We start from the raw sequence: 16,438 nt of genomic DNA, 5'->3' as shown, positions 1-16,438 counted from the left end.
AAGCAAAGACAATTTTCAAGATAGCAAGGTCAGGTTTATTTGAAAGATAGCAACATCTTTAAACTTACTATTTAAGTAAGACAGTGTGGTTTCAGTACAGTGAGGACAGTCAAACCAAGAGCAGAAGCAGGTCCTCACATGTGCAGATGTTTGATTTTTCTGACACAGCAGATCGATAGGGAAAGGAGAATGTGTCCACAGGGTGCTGGCACACCCAGTCATTAATGTGGAGAAACCAGACCGGGCTGAACTCAATGCCTGGCAAATTAAAGACCTACAGGTGAACAAGAAAACTTAAAGTTTTAGAAGAAAATATGGGAGGTATCTTTATGACCTAAGGGCATGAAAAAATTTTCTAAACAACATAAGGCACAGACTATATAAAAGATAAACAAATCTGATCTGACAACATTAAAATGTAACAGATGGTCAAATGTAATGGTCAAATGATAATTTAGGAAGAAAACAAATCACAGACTAGGAGAACATATTTTCAAAATACAGCTGATTAAATTCATGATGCAAAGAACTGACTCCTTGGAGAAGACCCTGATGCTAGGAAAGATTGAAGGCAGGAGAAGGGGACAACAGAGGATGAGATGGTTGGATGGCATCACTGACTCGATGGACATGAGTTTGAGTAGACTCCGGGAGTTGGTGATGGACAGGGAAGCCTGGTGTGCTGCAGTCCATGGGGTCACAAAGAGTCAGACTTAACTGAGTGACTGAACTGAACTGAACTATTCAGGATGCATTAACATCTATACATCAATAAGGAAAAGAGGAACTTCTAGTAGAAAAATAGGCTGAAATTACGAACTGGTATTTGGCAGAAAAACCAATGGCCACTGGCTGCACTCAGTCTTATTTGCGGTAGTGTGCATGTGGGATCCTTACCCAACCAGGCATCGAACCCTGGCCTCCTGCACTGGGAGTGCCGAGTTTTAGCACTGCACCACCAGGGAAGTCCCCAGTGGTCCCTGTTAAATTTAAGATTTCTATTTCCAGTAATAATAGATTAGATAATTCAGATGAATCATCTCACCAAAGATAATTTTAAAAGCTTCAAAACATAAAACGTATCTTCTTGAAGGTACTGAAGAGTTAACAAGAAAGGCCAGTATCTGGGAGAGAATGGAAGCCCAGCTAACCTTCAGGACATAAAGAATCTTCAAATATGAGTGATTACTGTTGTAAGCCTGTGACTTCTGGGATGCTTTGTTACATAGCAGTAGGTGACTAACTTTAAAAATAAATAAAAAGAAATGACAAGGAGTGGTTATTTCTAGGAGGAAGGGGGAAGTGAGCTAGGAAGAGCACAAAGGAACTTCAACTATATCAGTAGGCATTATTAAGCTGGGTGTGAAAACACAGGTGTTTGTTGTTATCTTCTTTTTGACAAATATAAAGTTAAGGACATAGTATTGTGAATCTCTTTTTTAGAAGTATTTTCTTTTGTACTTAATTTTCCACACATTTTCTTAAAATACTTTTCAGTTTATACTAAAGAATTATGGTGATTTGTAATTAATATTAAATTACTTTCAAATTAAATACTTCCCTTTTGTTCTTTTTTTCCTTTTGTTTTCTTGACTGGATTAGAATTTTTTCTGACACTTTGCTATCCTATTCTTATATATGACTTTTTCCCCGAAGGAGTTATATGTTCAGTGGCCTGCATTTATGACATGTGGGAAGTGGTAGACAGTAATAGGGAGAGAGGACTATGCTGGGTAAGAATATTTTATTTGCCTTTAGAAAGGCTGATAAAATGTCAATGACAATATATTATGTGATGTTCTCCTATGAAATGTACTGGAATATCTGTTTTAAGTAAGAATGGGTCATGATATACCAATGGATCTTAGACACTAGTGAATTCCTATGGGACAAATTATGAATGAAATGACAAGTCAGCTTTTTAAGTGTCTGTCCTGTTGCGGTGACATAAAAACTCAAAAGAAGTGTAGATAAAGGGTGAAGAGGATTTGGCCCTGAAAGAAGAGGATTAATAAGCAGGGGGTTCTATATATAGTGAGTGAGAACAGTGAAGTGTGAAACAGCACAGCCACTAAGAACCTGTTCTAACAAAGCTGTGAGGGGGATTGAGTTACTTAGGCATTACAGCCCTTGGGAGAAGTGAAGTGTCCTACAAACCCGCCTGGTGGGGAGTTCTAGATTTGCCTTAAGGACCTGAGCTGAGAACCCCTGCAATATTAAAGCAGTTCTAGAGTGAATTAGCTGCAGTTCTACTCTCAAGCTGCTTCCTATCAGATTTCTTACGGCATGGGGGCGGGAGCAGGGAATTGTCCTCTGAAAGGGTCTGGAGCCACTTCCCCTGATGACTGTGTGAAAACCGCCTTTCCCTTTCCACTGGTGCTCTCCAAAGAGGGGTGCAAGAACCTCAGCAACTGCAAAGGACATCCCAAGTGGTGCAGGAGTATTAGAATGCCTTTACATATTTTATTTCATCCTTTTAATTTCTATTTTTGCATACATTTCTGAAGTTACATTCTGTTAGGGGTTTCAGCTAAAAAGTTTTGTGATTTTCAGTTCAAAGAGCTTGGAGATCAGATAAACATACATCACCTTTCCAAACCTAAAATAAGAACACAATCTGACACTATAAAGGCAATTATGTGACTAAAGTAATAAAATATTAAATAGAGTTTTCTACAGAAAATCTGGTATATTCATTCATTGGTCAAATACATGGTTAGTATTCCTGGAACTTCTACCTATGGCCCATTTCTTTTGATATGTCCCATTTGTCTGAAACATTGTGTTTTTCTGAAGTGTGTTAAGTGTGGCAAGAGAAACTAATTTCTTTAAGTTCACAATAATGCTTGGGTTGGGGTTCCCCAGTGGCTCAGTGGTAAAGAATCTGCCTGCAATGCAGGAGATGTGGGTTCGATCCCCAGGTTTAAACTTACCCTCCAGGGAAGATGCCCAAAGAAGGTCATGGCAACTCACTCCAGTACTCTTGCCAGGAAAATCCCCATGGACAGAGGAGCCTGGCCAGCTACAGTCCATGGGGCTGCAAAGAGTTGGACACAACTGAAGTGACTTAGCATGCAAGCAGAGCTTGGGTTAGTTACATTAACAATTTAATATGTGCCACTAGAACAGATACCTAAAAGCAGACACTCAGTTGCTTTTGATTTTAAAAGCCCAGCTTCCTTTTAGATTCTCTGTGAAGCCTCTGTATGTCATGTTCTATTGCTCATTCAATGTCAATTTAACGAACATCATCCACATGCCAAGCATTGTACCAGGGATACAGATCAGACACTGACTGACATATGAACAAATAGTTAAAATAGGGTAAGTCCTATTAGTATTACTCTGTAATGTATTGTACATTATAGAGGAAACTTCATCTCACAAACACAAATATAAATTTACTAAACACTTGAATTTCTGGTGCTGGCCAAGATGGAATAAGCCCACAGCAGCCCAGTTCTTTAACAATTACAAAATACAAAACTTTGGACAAAATGCAGACAGCAACTCCCAGAAGACTGTTGAAAATTAAACCATTTTGACTGAATGGTTGAAGAAGGAAGTCCAAACTTGAAAAATGAACAATACTGATGACGAGTTTCCTGATTTTTCTCTCCTCTTTTATCCGAGGCAGACTGGGTCATAGAACAATGCAACGGGCATGGACAGCAAAAACTCCCAACATGAACGTGAAGTCGCTCAGTTGTGTCCGACTCTTTGTGACCCCATGGACTGTAGCCTACCAGGCTCCTCCGTCCATGGGATTTCCCAGGCAATAGTACTGGAGTGGATTGCCATTTCCTTCTCCAAGGGATCTTTCCAGCCCAGGGATCGAACCCAGGTCTCCTGCATCATAGACAGACGCTTTACTGTCTGAGTAAACCAGGGAAGTCCAAAAACTCCCAACAGACAGTTCATTTTGGCTAGAGAAGCAGGAAAGGGGGGGCCAGCAGGCCACAGTGTGAAAGTCTCCATTTTTCTCTTGCTCCTCTTCTATCTCTTGGCTCTGCCCAAAGGCTTTACTCCAGTGCAGTCAGAGCAGCACCGCTGCATCGGTGGTTTTAGTTGAGCTGTTACCTAAAAGAGCAAGAGAAAAATGATTCCAGAGGAATCTGGAAATGGACTTCTTGGGGTCCCATTTTTCTGTCTCTTTTCTCTTGGTGCTTCAAGAGTAATTTACAGCCTGGGATATTAAGAGGGCACTATAACTAAGAAAAACTGGTATTTGTGGAAAGAAGCAGGAAAAGAGGTGCTGTTCACAATATTCCCTTATTAGACTTTTTTTTTTTAAAAATTAACCTTTAATGTCTGTAAGAATTTTGAAAGTATATCCCAAGTTATCTTACATTCTGTTCTGTTCTGTGTTTTGGATTTTTTCATTGACTGAACTTTGAGTTCACTAATCTTGTTCTGTGCTATGTCAGATCTCTTAGTAAACCTATCTTAGGCTAAGTCACTTCAGTCGTGTCCAGTTCTTTGCAACCCCATGGATGCACCACCAAGCTCTTCTGTCCATGGGATTCTCCAGGCAAGAATACTGGAGTGGGTTGCCATGCCCTCCTCCAGGGGATTTCATGACCCAGGGATTGAACTCAAGTCTTTTTAGGTCTCCTGTATTTGGCAGGTGGGTTCTTTACCAAAGTACCACCTTATTAGCTATTAATTTCAGTTACTTTGGAGATGTCCCTGGTGGTCCAATGGTTGAGTCTTCACCTTCCAGAGCAGGGGGGTGTGGGTTCAGCCCCAAGTTGGGGACCTAAAATCTCATACGGCTTGTGACCAAAAAACCAGAACATAATCTTGGCCAAAAAATCAGAAGATAAAAACACAAGCAATATTGTAACAAAATCAATAAAGACTTTAAGAATAACCCATAGCAAATAAATAAATAAATAAACATTACTTTTAGTCTAGAATGTATATTTTGATTCTTTTCTTAATAGACAAATGTTTCTATTGAAACCCCATTTTTCATTAATTTTGTCCGTTTCCCTCTATTTTCTTTAACATACTAATCTGTTAAAGTTCTTTCCTCCCATCTCCAGTGTTTTGATCATCCATGACTACGTTCCTGACTATGAGTTTTTGTTTTTGGTTTCAGCCACTATTTCACGACTTACTACTACTAAATTAATTTTCCAGCAGTGAGGATTTCCACTTTTGTTAGGCAGATGAAAGACTGTAATCAGAGATCCAGCTGGGGTGGGGCCGAGTTTCTTTTTAAATAAAATTCAGGCCACATTTGAATGCAATCTCTCCCTCTTAGGTCCTGAAAGATGGTAGGAGGTGCAGTTCTTCTCTTTGGAAGATCTGAGTATCATGAACCCTCAAAATCTGACAAATATACTTCCCTCTAAGCAGATCTTAGTTTCATATGTATCTGAATGTGCAGAACACTTCACTTTGTGTGTGTGTGTGTGTGTGTGTGTGTGTGTGTGTGTGTGTGGTTTTTTAAAAAAATTTGTGTGTGTGTGTGTGTGTGTGTGTGTTTTTAAACTTAATTATAATTTTATTTGCGCTAGGTCTTCCTTGCTGCTATTGGGCTTCCTTGCTTCAGAGACTGGGGGCTATTCTCTAGTTGTGGTGTGTGGGCTTCTCATTGTTGTGGCTTCTCTTTTTGAAGAGCACAGGCTCTAGGGCATGGGCTTCAGTAATTGCAGTTTGGGGGTTCAGTAGTTGTGGCTCTCAGGCTCTAGAGCACAGGCTCAGTAGTTGCGAAGCGTGTACTTAGACGCTCTGTGGCATGTAGAATCTTCTTGAACCAGGGATCAAACTCATGTCCCCTGCATTGGCAGGATTCTTAAGCATTGCACCACCAGGGAAGTGGGCTTTCCTGGTGGCTCAGAGGTTAAAGCCTCTGCCTGCAATGCAGGAAATCCGGGTTCGATCCCTGGGTTGGGAAGATCTCCTGGAGAAGGAAATGGCAACCCACTCCAGTGTTCTTGCCTGGGAAATCCCATGGACGCAGGAGCCTGGTGGCCTACAGTCCACGGGGTCACAAAGAGTCGGACACGACTGAGCGACTTCACTTTCACCAGGGAAGTTCCAAGACTTCACCGTTTTTCACACTTAGCTCATTAATCCATTTGGAATTTATTTTTATTTAGGATTTGACATAAGGGTGCAACTGTATTATTTTCCATATGTGATAGGTTTTTGGTCCTGCTCCTCCCATTATCCACACCCTTTTCTCTGTAAGTCTTCAGGTTCTGCAACTAAAAAGGCTGAATATAAGTCCTCTCCCATCCTTGACTTTTGGCTTTGGCCATAGTACCTGTGGATTTAGATATATAATGGAAGCAAGGCTTAGATATTGTATCGCTACCGTTTCCATGAAAAGAACATATCCTTGACCAGCTTGCTAGTACAATAAAAGACATATGGCACAAACGCTTCAGAGTAATCTGTAGATCTATAACTGGAATTAGAACTGTTGCAGGAATGGGGATCCTTTCCAGGGCCTGAAACTGGGCTAACACTCAGAAATGAATTGTCCGAGGAGACACACGTGCTGACAAAGCAAGAGATTTTATTGGGAAAGGGCACCCAGGTGGAGAGCAGTAGGCTAAGGGAACCCAGGAGAACAGCTCTGCCACATGGCTTGCAGTCTCAGGTTTTATGGTGGTGGGATTAATTTCTGGGTTGTCCTTAGCCAACCATTCTGATTCAGAGTCTTTCCTGGTGGTGCACACCTTGTTTAGCCAAGATGGATGCCAGAGAGGAGGATTCTGGGAGGTGGTTGGACATGTGACGTCTTCTTTTGACCTTTCTCGAACTTTTCCTATTGGTGGTGGCTTATTAGTTCCCTGTTCCTTAGCAGGATCTCCTGTCCTAAAACAACTCATGCAAATAGTTACTATGGTGCGCCTGGCCAGGGTGGGCAGTTTCAATCAGTGTGCTTCCCCTAACAGAATCAACCAGCTGAGCCCAGCCTAGATCAAGGGATCCTCAGGTCCAGTCCAGCTGAGACAGCAAGTTGCCCCAGGCAAACCGCAGAAGTATGAGCACCTTATAAAGATTAAATGAAAAATGTATTTAACACACTTAGCACAGTTACTGGCACAAATAGACTCCATGATAAATAATCAAATTTTGAAACAAGGTATTAAAACCTTTTACAAACTGATGTATAAAGAGTAAGCACAGTAATTCTCAAACATGATTGTCCAGCAATATCAGTTGAGCTTGCAAAAATAGGTTCCTCCTGGAAATGGCAATCCACTCCAGCATTCTTGCCTGGAAAATCCCATGGACGGAGGAGCCTGATAGGCTACAGTCCATGGGGTCGCAGAGTCGGACACGACTGAGCGACTTCACTTTTACTTTCACGTGAAAATTCACAGAACCCCCCCAACACACACATGTATTGCTTAGGCAGACTGATACCATGGCAACCGTATTTTCCCAAGTACCTTAGAAAACTTTAAAACGTAAACACTTAAACTTAGCACAAAACTTGGAAAGGCCGTGATAAATGATATACATAATTCCTTTAAATAGTTTTGTAACAAAAGAATTCCTTGTCCCCCTTCATAATTCCCAGTGGAAATACTACTGATGAGATACTTTCTTAGGAACTCGGAGACTTAAGTTACATCACTGCTTGTTAACCGTACACATATTACTTTAAGTCAGGCATGAAATTAATATTACATGCCTGAGATTGTTGCCATCCTAGAGTTTAGATTATGCAGTATAATTTTATAAAATTTATAACTGTGCTTTAAACACAATTCATTGTTTTCCTCAAACTACGCCCTTATTTTATAACTCTTTAGACTTGTCTGATGAGATTATACAAGTCTTCAGATTCGTCGTTTCTCCTCACATCTCCTCACCTCCTCACTCTGGGAGGGCCTCTCGTTGCTAAGATGCAGGGACCCATTCATCTCCTTTTCCCTATCCATTTTCGGCCGACTTCTTGCCTTCCTCCATCTCTTTCCAACAAGCAACAGTTAAAACGGAGGAAGACCGCAGGGATCCCGCCTGCCCGCGGCCGGCCACGCCTTTCACAGACCGACAAGCTCTTCCGCGCGCCGCAGCGGGATTTAACCCAGGCGCGCGGCCGGAAGTGTGCGCCCCGCGCCGGCCGCTTTCCTCCCGCGAGACTGCGAGCAGGGCCGGGGCGAGGGCCGGGGCCTGCGGTGCATTGTGGGAAAGCGTCCGGTGTGGCCTTTGTTTCCGCACCTGGAGCGGCGCTGAGTCTCCTCGGGCGCTTCCGCTGCGCCGTGGTCCTGGGTGCCCTGAAGCACTCCCACTCCCTCCCTCGGTTGTAGCCCGGTGCGGGCGCCGAGCCGACGCCGCCAGCATGTCTGGGGTGCGCGCTGTGCGGATCAGCATCGAGTCGGCCTGCGAGAAGCAGGTCCAGGAGGTGGGCCTGGATGGCACCGAGACGTACCTGCAGCCTCTGTCCATGTCTCAGAACTTGGCGCGCCTGGCCCAGCGGATCGACTTCAGCCAGGGCTCCGGCTCCGAGGAGGAGGAGGCAGCGGGCGCCGAGGGCGATGCGCAGGATTGGGCGGGCGCGGGGTCCAGCGCTGACCAGGACGACGAGGAAGGTGAGGCCGCGGGCGCACCCGGTGAGGCGCCGTGGACATGGCCGCGTGGGGCGGCGGCGTCCGGACACTTTTGGGCGCTGCTCGCCTCTCAGTCCTCGTTTCTGCGCAGGTTTCCTTGAGAGACAGCGTGTGAGACCTTGTCGCTAGGGGAGTGTTTGGGTTTTCAGTTCAGTTCAGTTGCTCAATAGTGTCTGACTCTTTGCGACCCCATGAATCGCAGCACGCCAGGCCTCCCTGTCCATCACAACTCCCGGAGTCCACCTAGACCCATGTCCATCGAGTCCGTGATGTCATCCAGCCATCTCATCCTCTCTTGTCCCCTTCTCTTCCTGCCCTCAAATCTTTCCTTCAAATGAGTCAGCTCTTTGCATCAGGTGGCCAAAGTATTGGAGTTTCAGCTTCAACATCAGTCCTTCCAATGAACACCCAGGACTGATCTCCTTTCTTTAGGGTGGACTGGCTGGATCTCCTTGCAGTCCAAGGGACTCTCAAGAGTCTTCTCCAACACCACAGTTCAAAAGCATCAGTTCTTTGGCACTCAGCTTTCTTAATAGATCCAACTCTCACAATCCATACATGACCACTGGAAAAACCATAGCCTTGACTAGACGGACGTTTGTTGGCAAAGTAATGTCTGTGCTTTTTAATAATGCTGTCTAAGTTGGTCATAACTTTCCTTCCAAGGAGTAAGTGTCTTTTAATTTCATGGCTGCAATCACCATCTGCTGTGATTTCGGAGCCCAGAAAAATTAAGTCAGCCATTGTTTCCACTGTTTCCCCATCTATTTGCCATGAAGTGATGGGACTGGATGCCATAGTCTTAGTTTTCTGAATGTTGAGCTGTAAGCCAGCTTTTTCACTCCTCTTTCACTTTTATCAAGAGGCGCTTTAGTTCTTCTTCACTTTCTGCCATAAGGGTGGTGTCATATGCATATCTGAGGTTATTGATATTTCTCCCGGCAATCTTGATTCCAGCTTCTGCTTCCTCCAGCCCAGCGTTTCTCATGATGTACTCTGCATATAAGTTAAATAAGCAGGGTGACAATATACAGCCTTGACATATTCCTTTTCCTATTTGGAACCAGTCTGCTGTTCTATGCCCAGTTGTAACTTGCTTCCTGAGCTGCATACAGGTAGCATCCCTAATGTGGTAACCTGGTTAGGAGCCCTCGAGTTCGCGCCTCGGTTCTGCCGTGACTTTGAACTAATCACTTCGTTTCCATGTGCAAGATGCATGATGTTACTAACTCCTACTGAGAGGAGATTATATTGACAGGAGGATGTGATAAGTCCTAGGAGGTAGGTAGAGGCCAAATCAGGTAGATCCAGTCAGCCAGGGTAAGCGTTTGGCTTTTATTAGGACAGCTGAAAGCTTTTGAAAGATTTCAAGTAGACAGATGATTTTGTTTACAGAAGATCACGCTGGATGCTGTATATATATATATATATATATATATATATAGTAAATGGATTATAGGGAAAATAAAACTAGTTATAGAAAAAGTATGAGTGGTTTTGGATTCTTATTGTCAAAAATAAAAAAAATCTAGCAGTTCTTGATTTAGTTATGTGAACAGACACTGTGTAAATCGGAATTTAAAGATAGCATTTCAAGCCAGCTGTGTTAGGACAATTAGGGATCCATTTGGTAAATACTGCGTCAGAACTCACACAGAAATATTTCCACAAGGATTGAAATGAAGATGAAGAGAATAAGGTAAATTATTGGAAGAAGTTATAATCATGTCACTTTGGCACTAGGAAAGACCTTTTTCTCGCCCCCGCCCCCGCTAATGTTTATTTACTTTTTTAGCTGGGCTGGATCTTTGTTGTATGTGGGATTTAGTTCCCTGACTAGGGATCAAACCCAAGCCCCCTGCATTGGAAATACAGAGTCTTAGCTATTGGCCCACCAGGGAAATCCCAGGAGAGACCTTCTTAAGCAAGATAGGAAACAGACCTTATGAAAGAAAAGATAGGTGTATTAATTGCATAAAATTTAAAAATAGTAATGGAAAAAGATGCAACAGACAAAGTAAAAAGATAAATGACAGGCTGGGGAAAGTATATACTACACATATGACACACAAATGGTTAATATCCCTGATATTCAGAGTCCCTTCAAACTGAAAAGAAGACAGTTCATTGAAAAAATAGGCCCAGACTGGCATTGTTGGAACCAGTCTATGTGCCCATCACACAGAAATAGTTAAACTTATTGCACATTGTTCAATTATTATTTTTGGCCACATCGCCCAGCTTGCAGGGATCTTAGTTTCCCTGCTGCTGCTGCTAAGCCGCTTCAGTTGTGTCCGACTGCGCGACCCCATAGCAGCCCACCAGGTTCCACCGTCACTGGGACTCTCCAGGCAAGAACACTGGAGTGGGTTGCCATTTCCTTCTCCAAGGCATGAAAGTGAAAAGTGAAAGTGAAGTTGCTCAGTCTTGTCCGACTCTTGGCGACCCCATGGGCTACAGCCTACCAGGCTCCTCCGTCCATGGGATTTTCCAGACAAGAGTACTGGAGTGGGGTGCCATTGCCTTCTAGTTCCCCTACCAGGGATCAAAGCTGGGCCCCCTGCAGAGGAACAGTAGAGTCCTAACCGCTGGACTGCCAGAGAATTCTTGAATTTACTGTATGTCTGTGCTTCAGACCTGCCTGAGCGATTGAGAACACAGTGCATGCTCCAGAATATCTTATAGTGTTAAAAGAATGAAGTAGATCTATATTCTGATGTGAAGGTGTCTTTAGGACATATTGAGGGGCAGGGGAAGCAAGTAATGGGAAATTGGGGGTATATGTATATAAATACATTAAAAAAAATTTGGATGAGGATACCCCAACAGTTATTAGTGATTGCCTCTCAGGGGGAGAGAGAATTAGGGGTGGGGAATAGAGGAAAACTTTCACTTTTTACTCTGTATTTCTGTTGTTTGAACTCTATGGTGAGGATCTATATGTGAAATTTAATTCCTAAAAGTGATTAAGAGATTGGAAGAGAATAGTGTTTACTATCAGAATGCTGCCATTATAGGTCATTTGTAGTTTTGTATTTTTCTATGTATTGAAAATTCTCAACAATTAATTCTTAAGGTTTTAAAAGCTGGAAGAAAAAAAGGTTATTAAGAAGGCTTGCTTAGATTTTAAAAGATTTGAATGCCTACTATCATGCTGTAATGTTAGATTTAACTTAGGAAATTAGAAACCATATTTGTTTTGCCATTGTAGGAATGCCAACTTAAATGTTAACAAAGATTCTAGAAAGGGTGGAGTGAATGGGATAAAAGGGAACAATTTGAAATAGAATTCGTTATTTCTTCTTTTAGTACTTTTTTTCTTGGTTTTTTTTTTTTTTTTTAGTACTTTTGGATCTCTGAGTTTTTTATAACTAATATCTGGGTATTTATTTTTTTCTTTCACTTTTTAGGATTGGTGAAATTTCAACCCTCCCTTTGGCCTTGGGATTCAGTGAGGAACAATTTGAGAAGTGCCCTGACAGAGATGTGTGTTCTCTATGATGTTCTCAGTATTGTTAGGGATAAAAAATTTATGACTCTTGATCCTGTCTCTCAGGATGCACTTCCTCCAAAACAGGTATTTGTGGGCTTTGATTGAATAATGATGCCATTTTATTAAGTCTCAATACCATCTTTTAGGCTATGTGTCTGTTGTTTCCTTTTCCTTAGATGCAAAATGAAGTCCACATGAAGTTTTAAAGACTGTCGTAAGCTCTCCAAAAACACAAAATTAGGTTCTGTAATGTGATCAGAAATTGTGACATTTTTATGAACCTTTATTATTTTGATTGTTATGCAGCCAGAAAGCTTCTACTAAACTTGGCTTTTTGGAATTGATAGTGCGTGGATTGATAGTGACTATGGATATTTATGTATGTACATATAATACATAGGTTTTGATTTCTCATCAGTTTTCCAATTATAGACTTTTCTTTGAAGTATTAATGAGTGCTTTGAAAGGGTGTTCTTGTGGGTGATACGGAGAGTGCCATACATAAAGAGAGGAATGGCAGTGCAGAGAGGGGAACCTAACCTAGGCTGGGCCAGGTTTATGCAGAGTTAAGTTCTGATGGTGTAGTGTTTTAGTTTAGCATAAGTCTATTACAAGTGACCAAATAAATGGGTTAAGGTTATTATTCTTTTCAACATTATGTGCTTTTCTCCCTTCTCCTTGCTTTTCTTTTTTAATTTTCCCTTGAGTAGGTATTTTATTATTGAGGAAATGTATCATTTAAAAAAATCATTTAAAAATAATACAGCCCTACACTTCTGGATTGTTTCTGATAGAATCCTCAGACGTTGCAGTTAATATCTAAAAAGAAGTCACTTGCTGGAGCAGCACAGATCCTACTGAAGGGGGCAGAGAGACTGACAAAATCAGTCGCTGAAAACCAAGAAAATAAGCTACAAAGAGACTTCAACTCTGAGCTTTTGAGATTGAGGCAACACTGGAAGCTTAGAAAAGTTGGAGATAAAATTCTTGGAGATCTGAGCTACAGAAGTGCAGGTATAGATAACTGTTAAAAAAACTCTGGTTTTTAACAATAGTTTGTTAAAAACTATAAATGTTGATTTTTATAATAATATTCTCAATTACATGTTACATTTTGAAGTTTTAATTTTTGTACACATAAGCCTGAAAAAACTCAAATTATTCTCATCATAGCCTTATATGTGTGTATAGGTTCAGTGTCTGACTCTTTGCAACCCCAAGGACTATATAGCCCACCAGGCTCCTCTGTCCATGAAATTTTCCAGGCACGAATATTGGAATGGGTTGCCATTTCTTACTCCAGGGGATCTTCCTGACCCAGGGATCGAATCTGCATTTCCTGCGTCTCCTGCATTGGCAGGCAGGTTCTTTACCACTGGTGCCACCTGGGAAGTCAGCTATATATAATCTGAAAAAATTTTAGGTTCATTTAACAGAAAGTTCAGAGATAGAGTTTATGTGTGAACACACCCTGAACCATAATTGACGTTTTAGTCAGAAATAGGAGGCGGGACTGGACTCCTCAGTTGGGGACTTTGATCAATCCCTTAAACACTGAGCATAAAAGAAAAAAAGAAACATTTCTATTCTTTCTTATTCTGTTTTTCTTGCTTAAGTCTGGTAAGCTGTTTTTAACTCCTGGGTAAAGAGATATAATGGTGAAAACACTTCACCTTTTTTTCCATTCAGCCAGGGCTGCAACCCTAACTTAAGGAATATATTTTGTTGGAGTATATAACAAAGTTGGATGTTTCGACTTCACATCTTCTGGTATAAATTCTTTGTTGCTGAGCTATCATATGTAATAGCAGGTTTCTCAAAGCAATTGTGGCAATGTCTTTAAGCTGCCGAACTGTATTCAGAGGAGCTATACAGTAGAAGTTTATAAGATTCACAGCTCAGTGGGGTAAAAGCTCTTGAGTGTCAAGTGATAAAAAAAGGAAGGAGCCCTGGCTGTCATCACTGAGATAACAGTAGTGGAGTGATATTTGAAAAGGATTCATTTTCCAGAGCAAGCCATGAGTATCTTCAAATTAAAGGAATATAATTTGAAGTGGTTAACTCAAGGACCTGCATGCCTTAGTATGATGTGAATTGGAAAATTTTGAGTTCTAATGGTAAAGTTCCATCAAAAGATGAATTAAGATGACAAAGACATTTTTACATTTTAATAGATAGTTTATAGAAGCAGTACTTTTCGGGCTCTGGACATTGTAAGCTCTTCTCAACAAATAATTATGCATAAGAACTTTAGCTAAAACGGTTACTTCTGTTATAAGAGGATTTGATTAAATTCTGTTTTTAATTGCAAGAAAATCTTGAGCAGCAGTTACATTCATCTACGCCCGCCTCAGGTAATTCAGCAGCCCAGGGCAGCTATCTTAAACTTACGCACTACATACAAAGACATCACATAAAGTCTAGGAGTTGGTTGACAAAAAGTGGTGTATATGCTATCTTTTTGTCTCTTGTTGAATTCAGAATCCTTCAATCTTAACCTTATTACAGAGGCTGAGCTCCAGAAGTGTTTAGCCTCCAAGGTTTAAATATGTATAAGTAGATTATATTACTTATATTACTGTGAATATAGATATACATATATCTAGTCTAGAATTATATTCATTTTATCAAAACTCCATTGGAATAAAACAGTTTGGATAGCCTGTGGAGTCCTTATAATGACACCATTAGACTAAGACATGTTTTTTTTTTTAAGGTAAATAGCTGTTTTCTCCTGCTTCTTTCTTCTTTTTGTTTACCATGCCTTTTCCTCCCCACTCCCCTGAAACACATATTTTTGGTGGGAACTTAATGTATACGTCACGATATGTAGGTGAGATATTATTATATACTCAGTAATTTCTGTTGAATAAACATGTTAACTGTTTTGATTTTCCTCTTTTTAATATCCCATTAGGGTCTCTGTTTCCCCATCATGGTACATTTGAAGTAATAAAGAATACAGATATTGATCTAGACAAGAAGATACCTGAAGATTACTGTCCCCTTGATGTCCAGATTCCTAGTGATTTAGAAGGGTCTGCATATATCAGGGTATTTGTCTAAGTATTTTTCAAGTAATTTCTTATTAATAGCCCTGAAGCTACTTAGCTAACATATTTTTGTGTTATTATTTTCACATAGGTTTCAATTCAAAAACAGGCTCCAGACATAGGTGACCTCGGCACAGTTAACCTCTTCAAGCGACCTTTGCCTAAATCCAAACCAGGTATAGTTCTGTTCTCTAACTTCTGGTCTTGTCTGCCCTGACTAAAAGTAAATATAGTTAGGAAAAATAGGTACTTTAAATAAGAGCAATTGGAAATATGACTTTATAATTTGTTAATTATTTTTTATAATAATTTTTATTACAATTTGTTAATCAATTATGATCAATGCTATCTAAGCATATTCAAAAGCAGAGACATTACTTGGCCGACTAAGGTCCGTCTAGTCAAGGCTATGGTTTTTCCAGTAGTCATGTATGGATGTGAGAGTTGGACTGTGAAGAAGGCTGAGCGCTGAAGAATTGATGCTTTTGAACTGTGGTGTTGGAGAAGACTCTTGAGAGTCCCATGGACTGCAACGAGATCCAACCAGTCCATTCTGAAGGAGATCAACCCTGAGATTTCTTTGGAAGGAAGGGTGCTAAAGCTGAAACTCCAGTACTTTGGCCACCTCATGCGAAGAGTTGACTCATTGGAAAAGACTTTGATGCTGGGAGGGATTGGGGGCAGGAGGAGAAGGGGACGACAGAGGATGAGATGGCTGGATGGCATCACTGACTCAATGGACATGAATCTGAGTGAACTCCGGGAGTTGGTGATGGACAGGGAGGCCTGGCGTGCTGCGATTCATGGGGTCACAAAGAGTCGGACACGACTGAGCGACTGAACTGAACTGAATCAGTTATTAGTGAATAGCTGTGCAGTCCTTTTGTTTTTTGGCCACACCATGCACCTTGTGGAATTTTAGTTCTTTGACCAGGAATTGAACACAGGCCCTCAGCAGTGAGGGTGCAGAATCCTCATGACAGGATCACGAAGGAATTCCTGTGTAGTCATTTTTGAAAGGTTGAACTTATTTACCAGTTTTCTCTGTGTAGAAGAAGTAAAAAATTCTATAGTTTGGAAGGGGTATGCTGTAATACATAGTTTTCTGAATTTTTGTTGTATGTTGATCGTCATTTAAGCTAGTTAATGCCTAAGGTAGGTAATTAAGGGACTTCCCTGGTGGTTCAGTGTTTGGGAACACAGATTTGATCCCTGGTCAGGGAACTGGGATCCCACATGCCGTAGGGTAGCTAGGCCCAAGAGCTGCAATGAAGACCTAGTGCAACACAAATCTTAAAAAAGTAATAACAATT

General features: G+C 41.2%; 1 protein-coding gene across 1 annotated transcript in view; it reads left to right on the top strand.

Annotated features, from left to right (window-relative positions):
* Nucleotides 1-8,156: 8,156 nt before the first annotated feature.
* Nucleotides 8,157-16,438, top strand: part of MED17 (mediator complex subunit 17) — a 28,940-nt gene continuing 20,658 nt past the window's right edge. Inside the window, exons 1-5 of the mRNA XM_012101554.5 lie at nt 8,157-8,561; nt 11,990-12,156; nt 12,867-13,086; nt 14,990-15,126; nt 15,217-15,301. Of these exons, the coding sequence (XP_011956944.4) occupies nt 8,312-8,561; nt 11,990-12,156; nt 12,867-13,086; nt 14,990-15,126; nt 15,217-15,301 (859 nt within the window). The 5' untranslated portion in view covers nt 8,157-8,311. The remainder of the gene's footprint in view (nt 8,562-11,989; nt 12,157-12,866; nt 13,087-14,989; nt 15,127-15,216; nt 15,302-16,438) is intronic.

Source organism: Ovis aries, chromosome 21, assembly GCF_016772045.2.
Source record: "Ovis aries strain OAR_USU_Benz2616 breed Rambouillet chromosome 21, ARS-UI_Ramb_v3.0, whole genome shotgun sequence".
NCBI lineage: Eukaryota > Metazoa > Chordata > Mammalia > Artiodactyla > Bovidae > Ovis > Ovis aries.
Note: the sequence above shows the minus strand (reverse complement) of the source record. Positions and strands in the feature narration are given on the sequence as shown.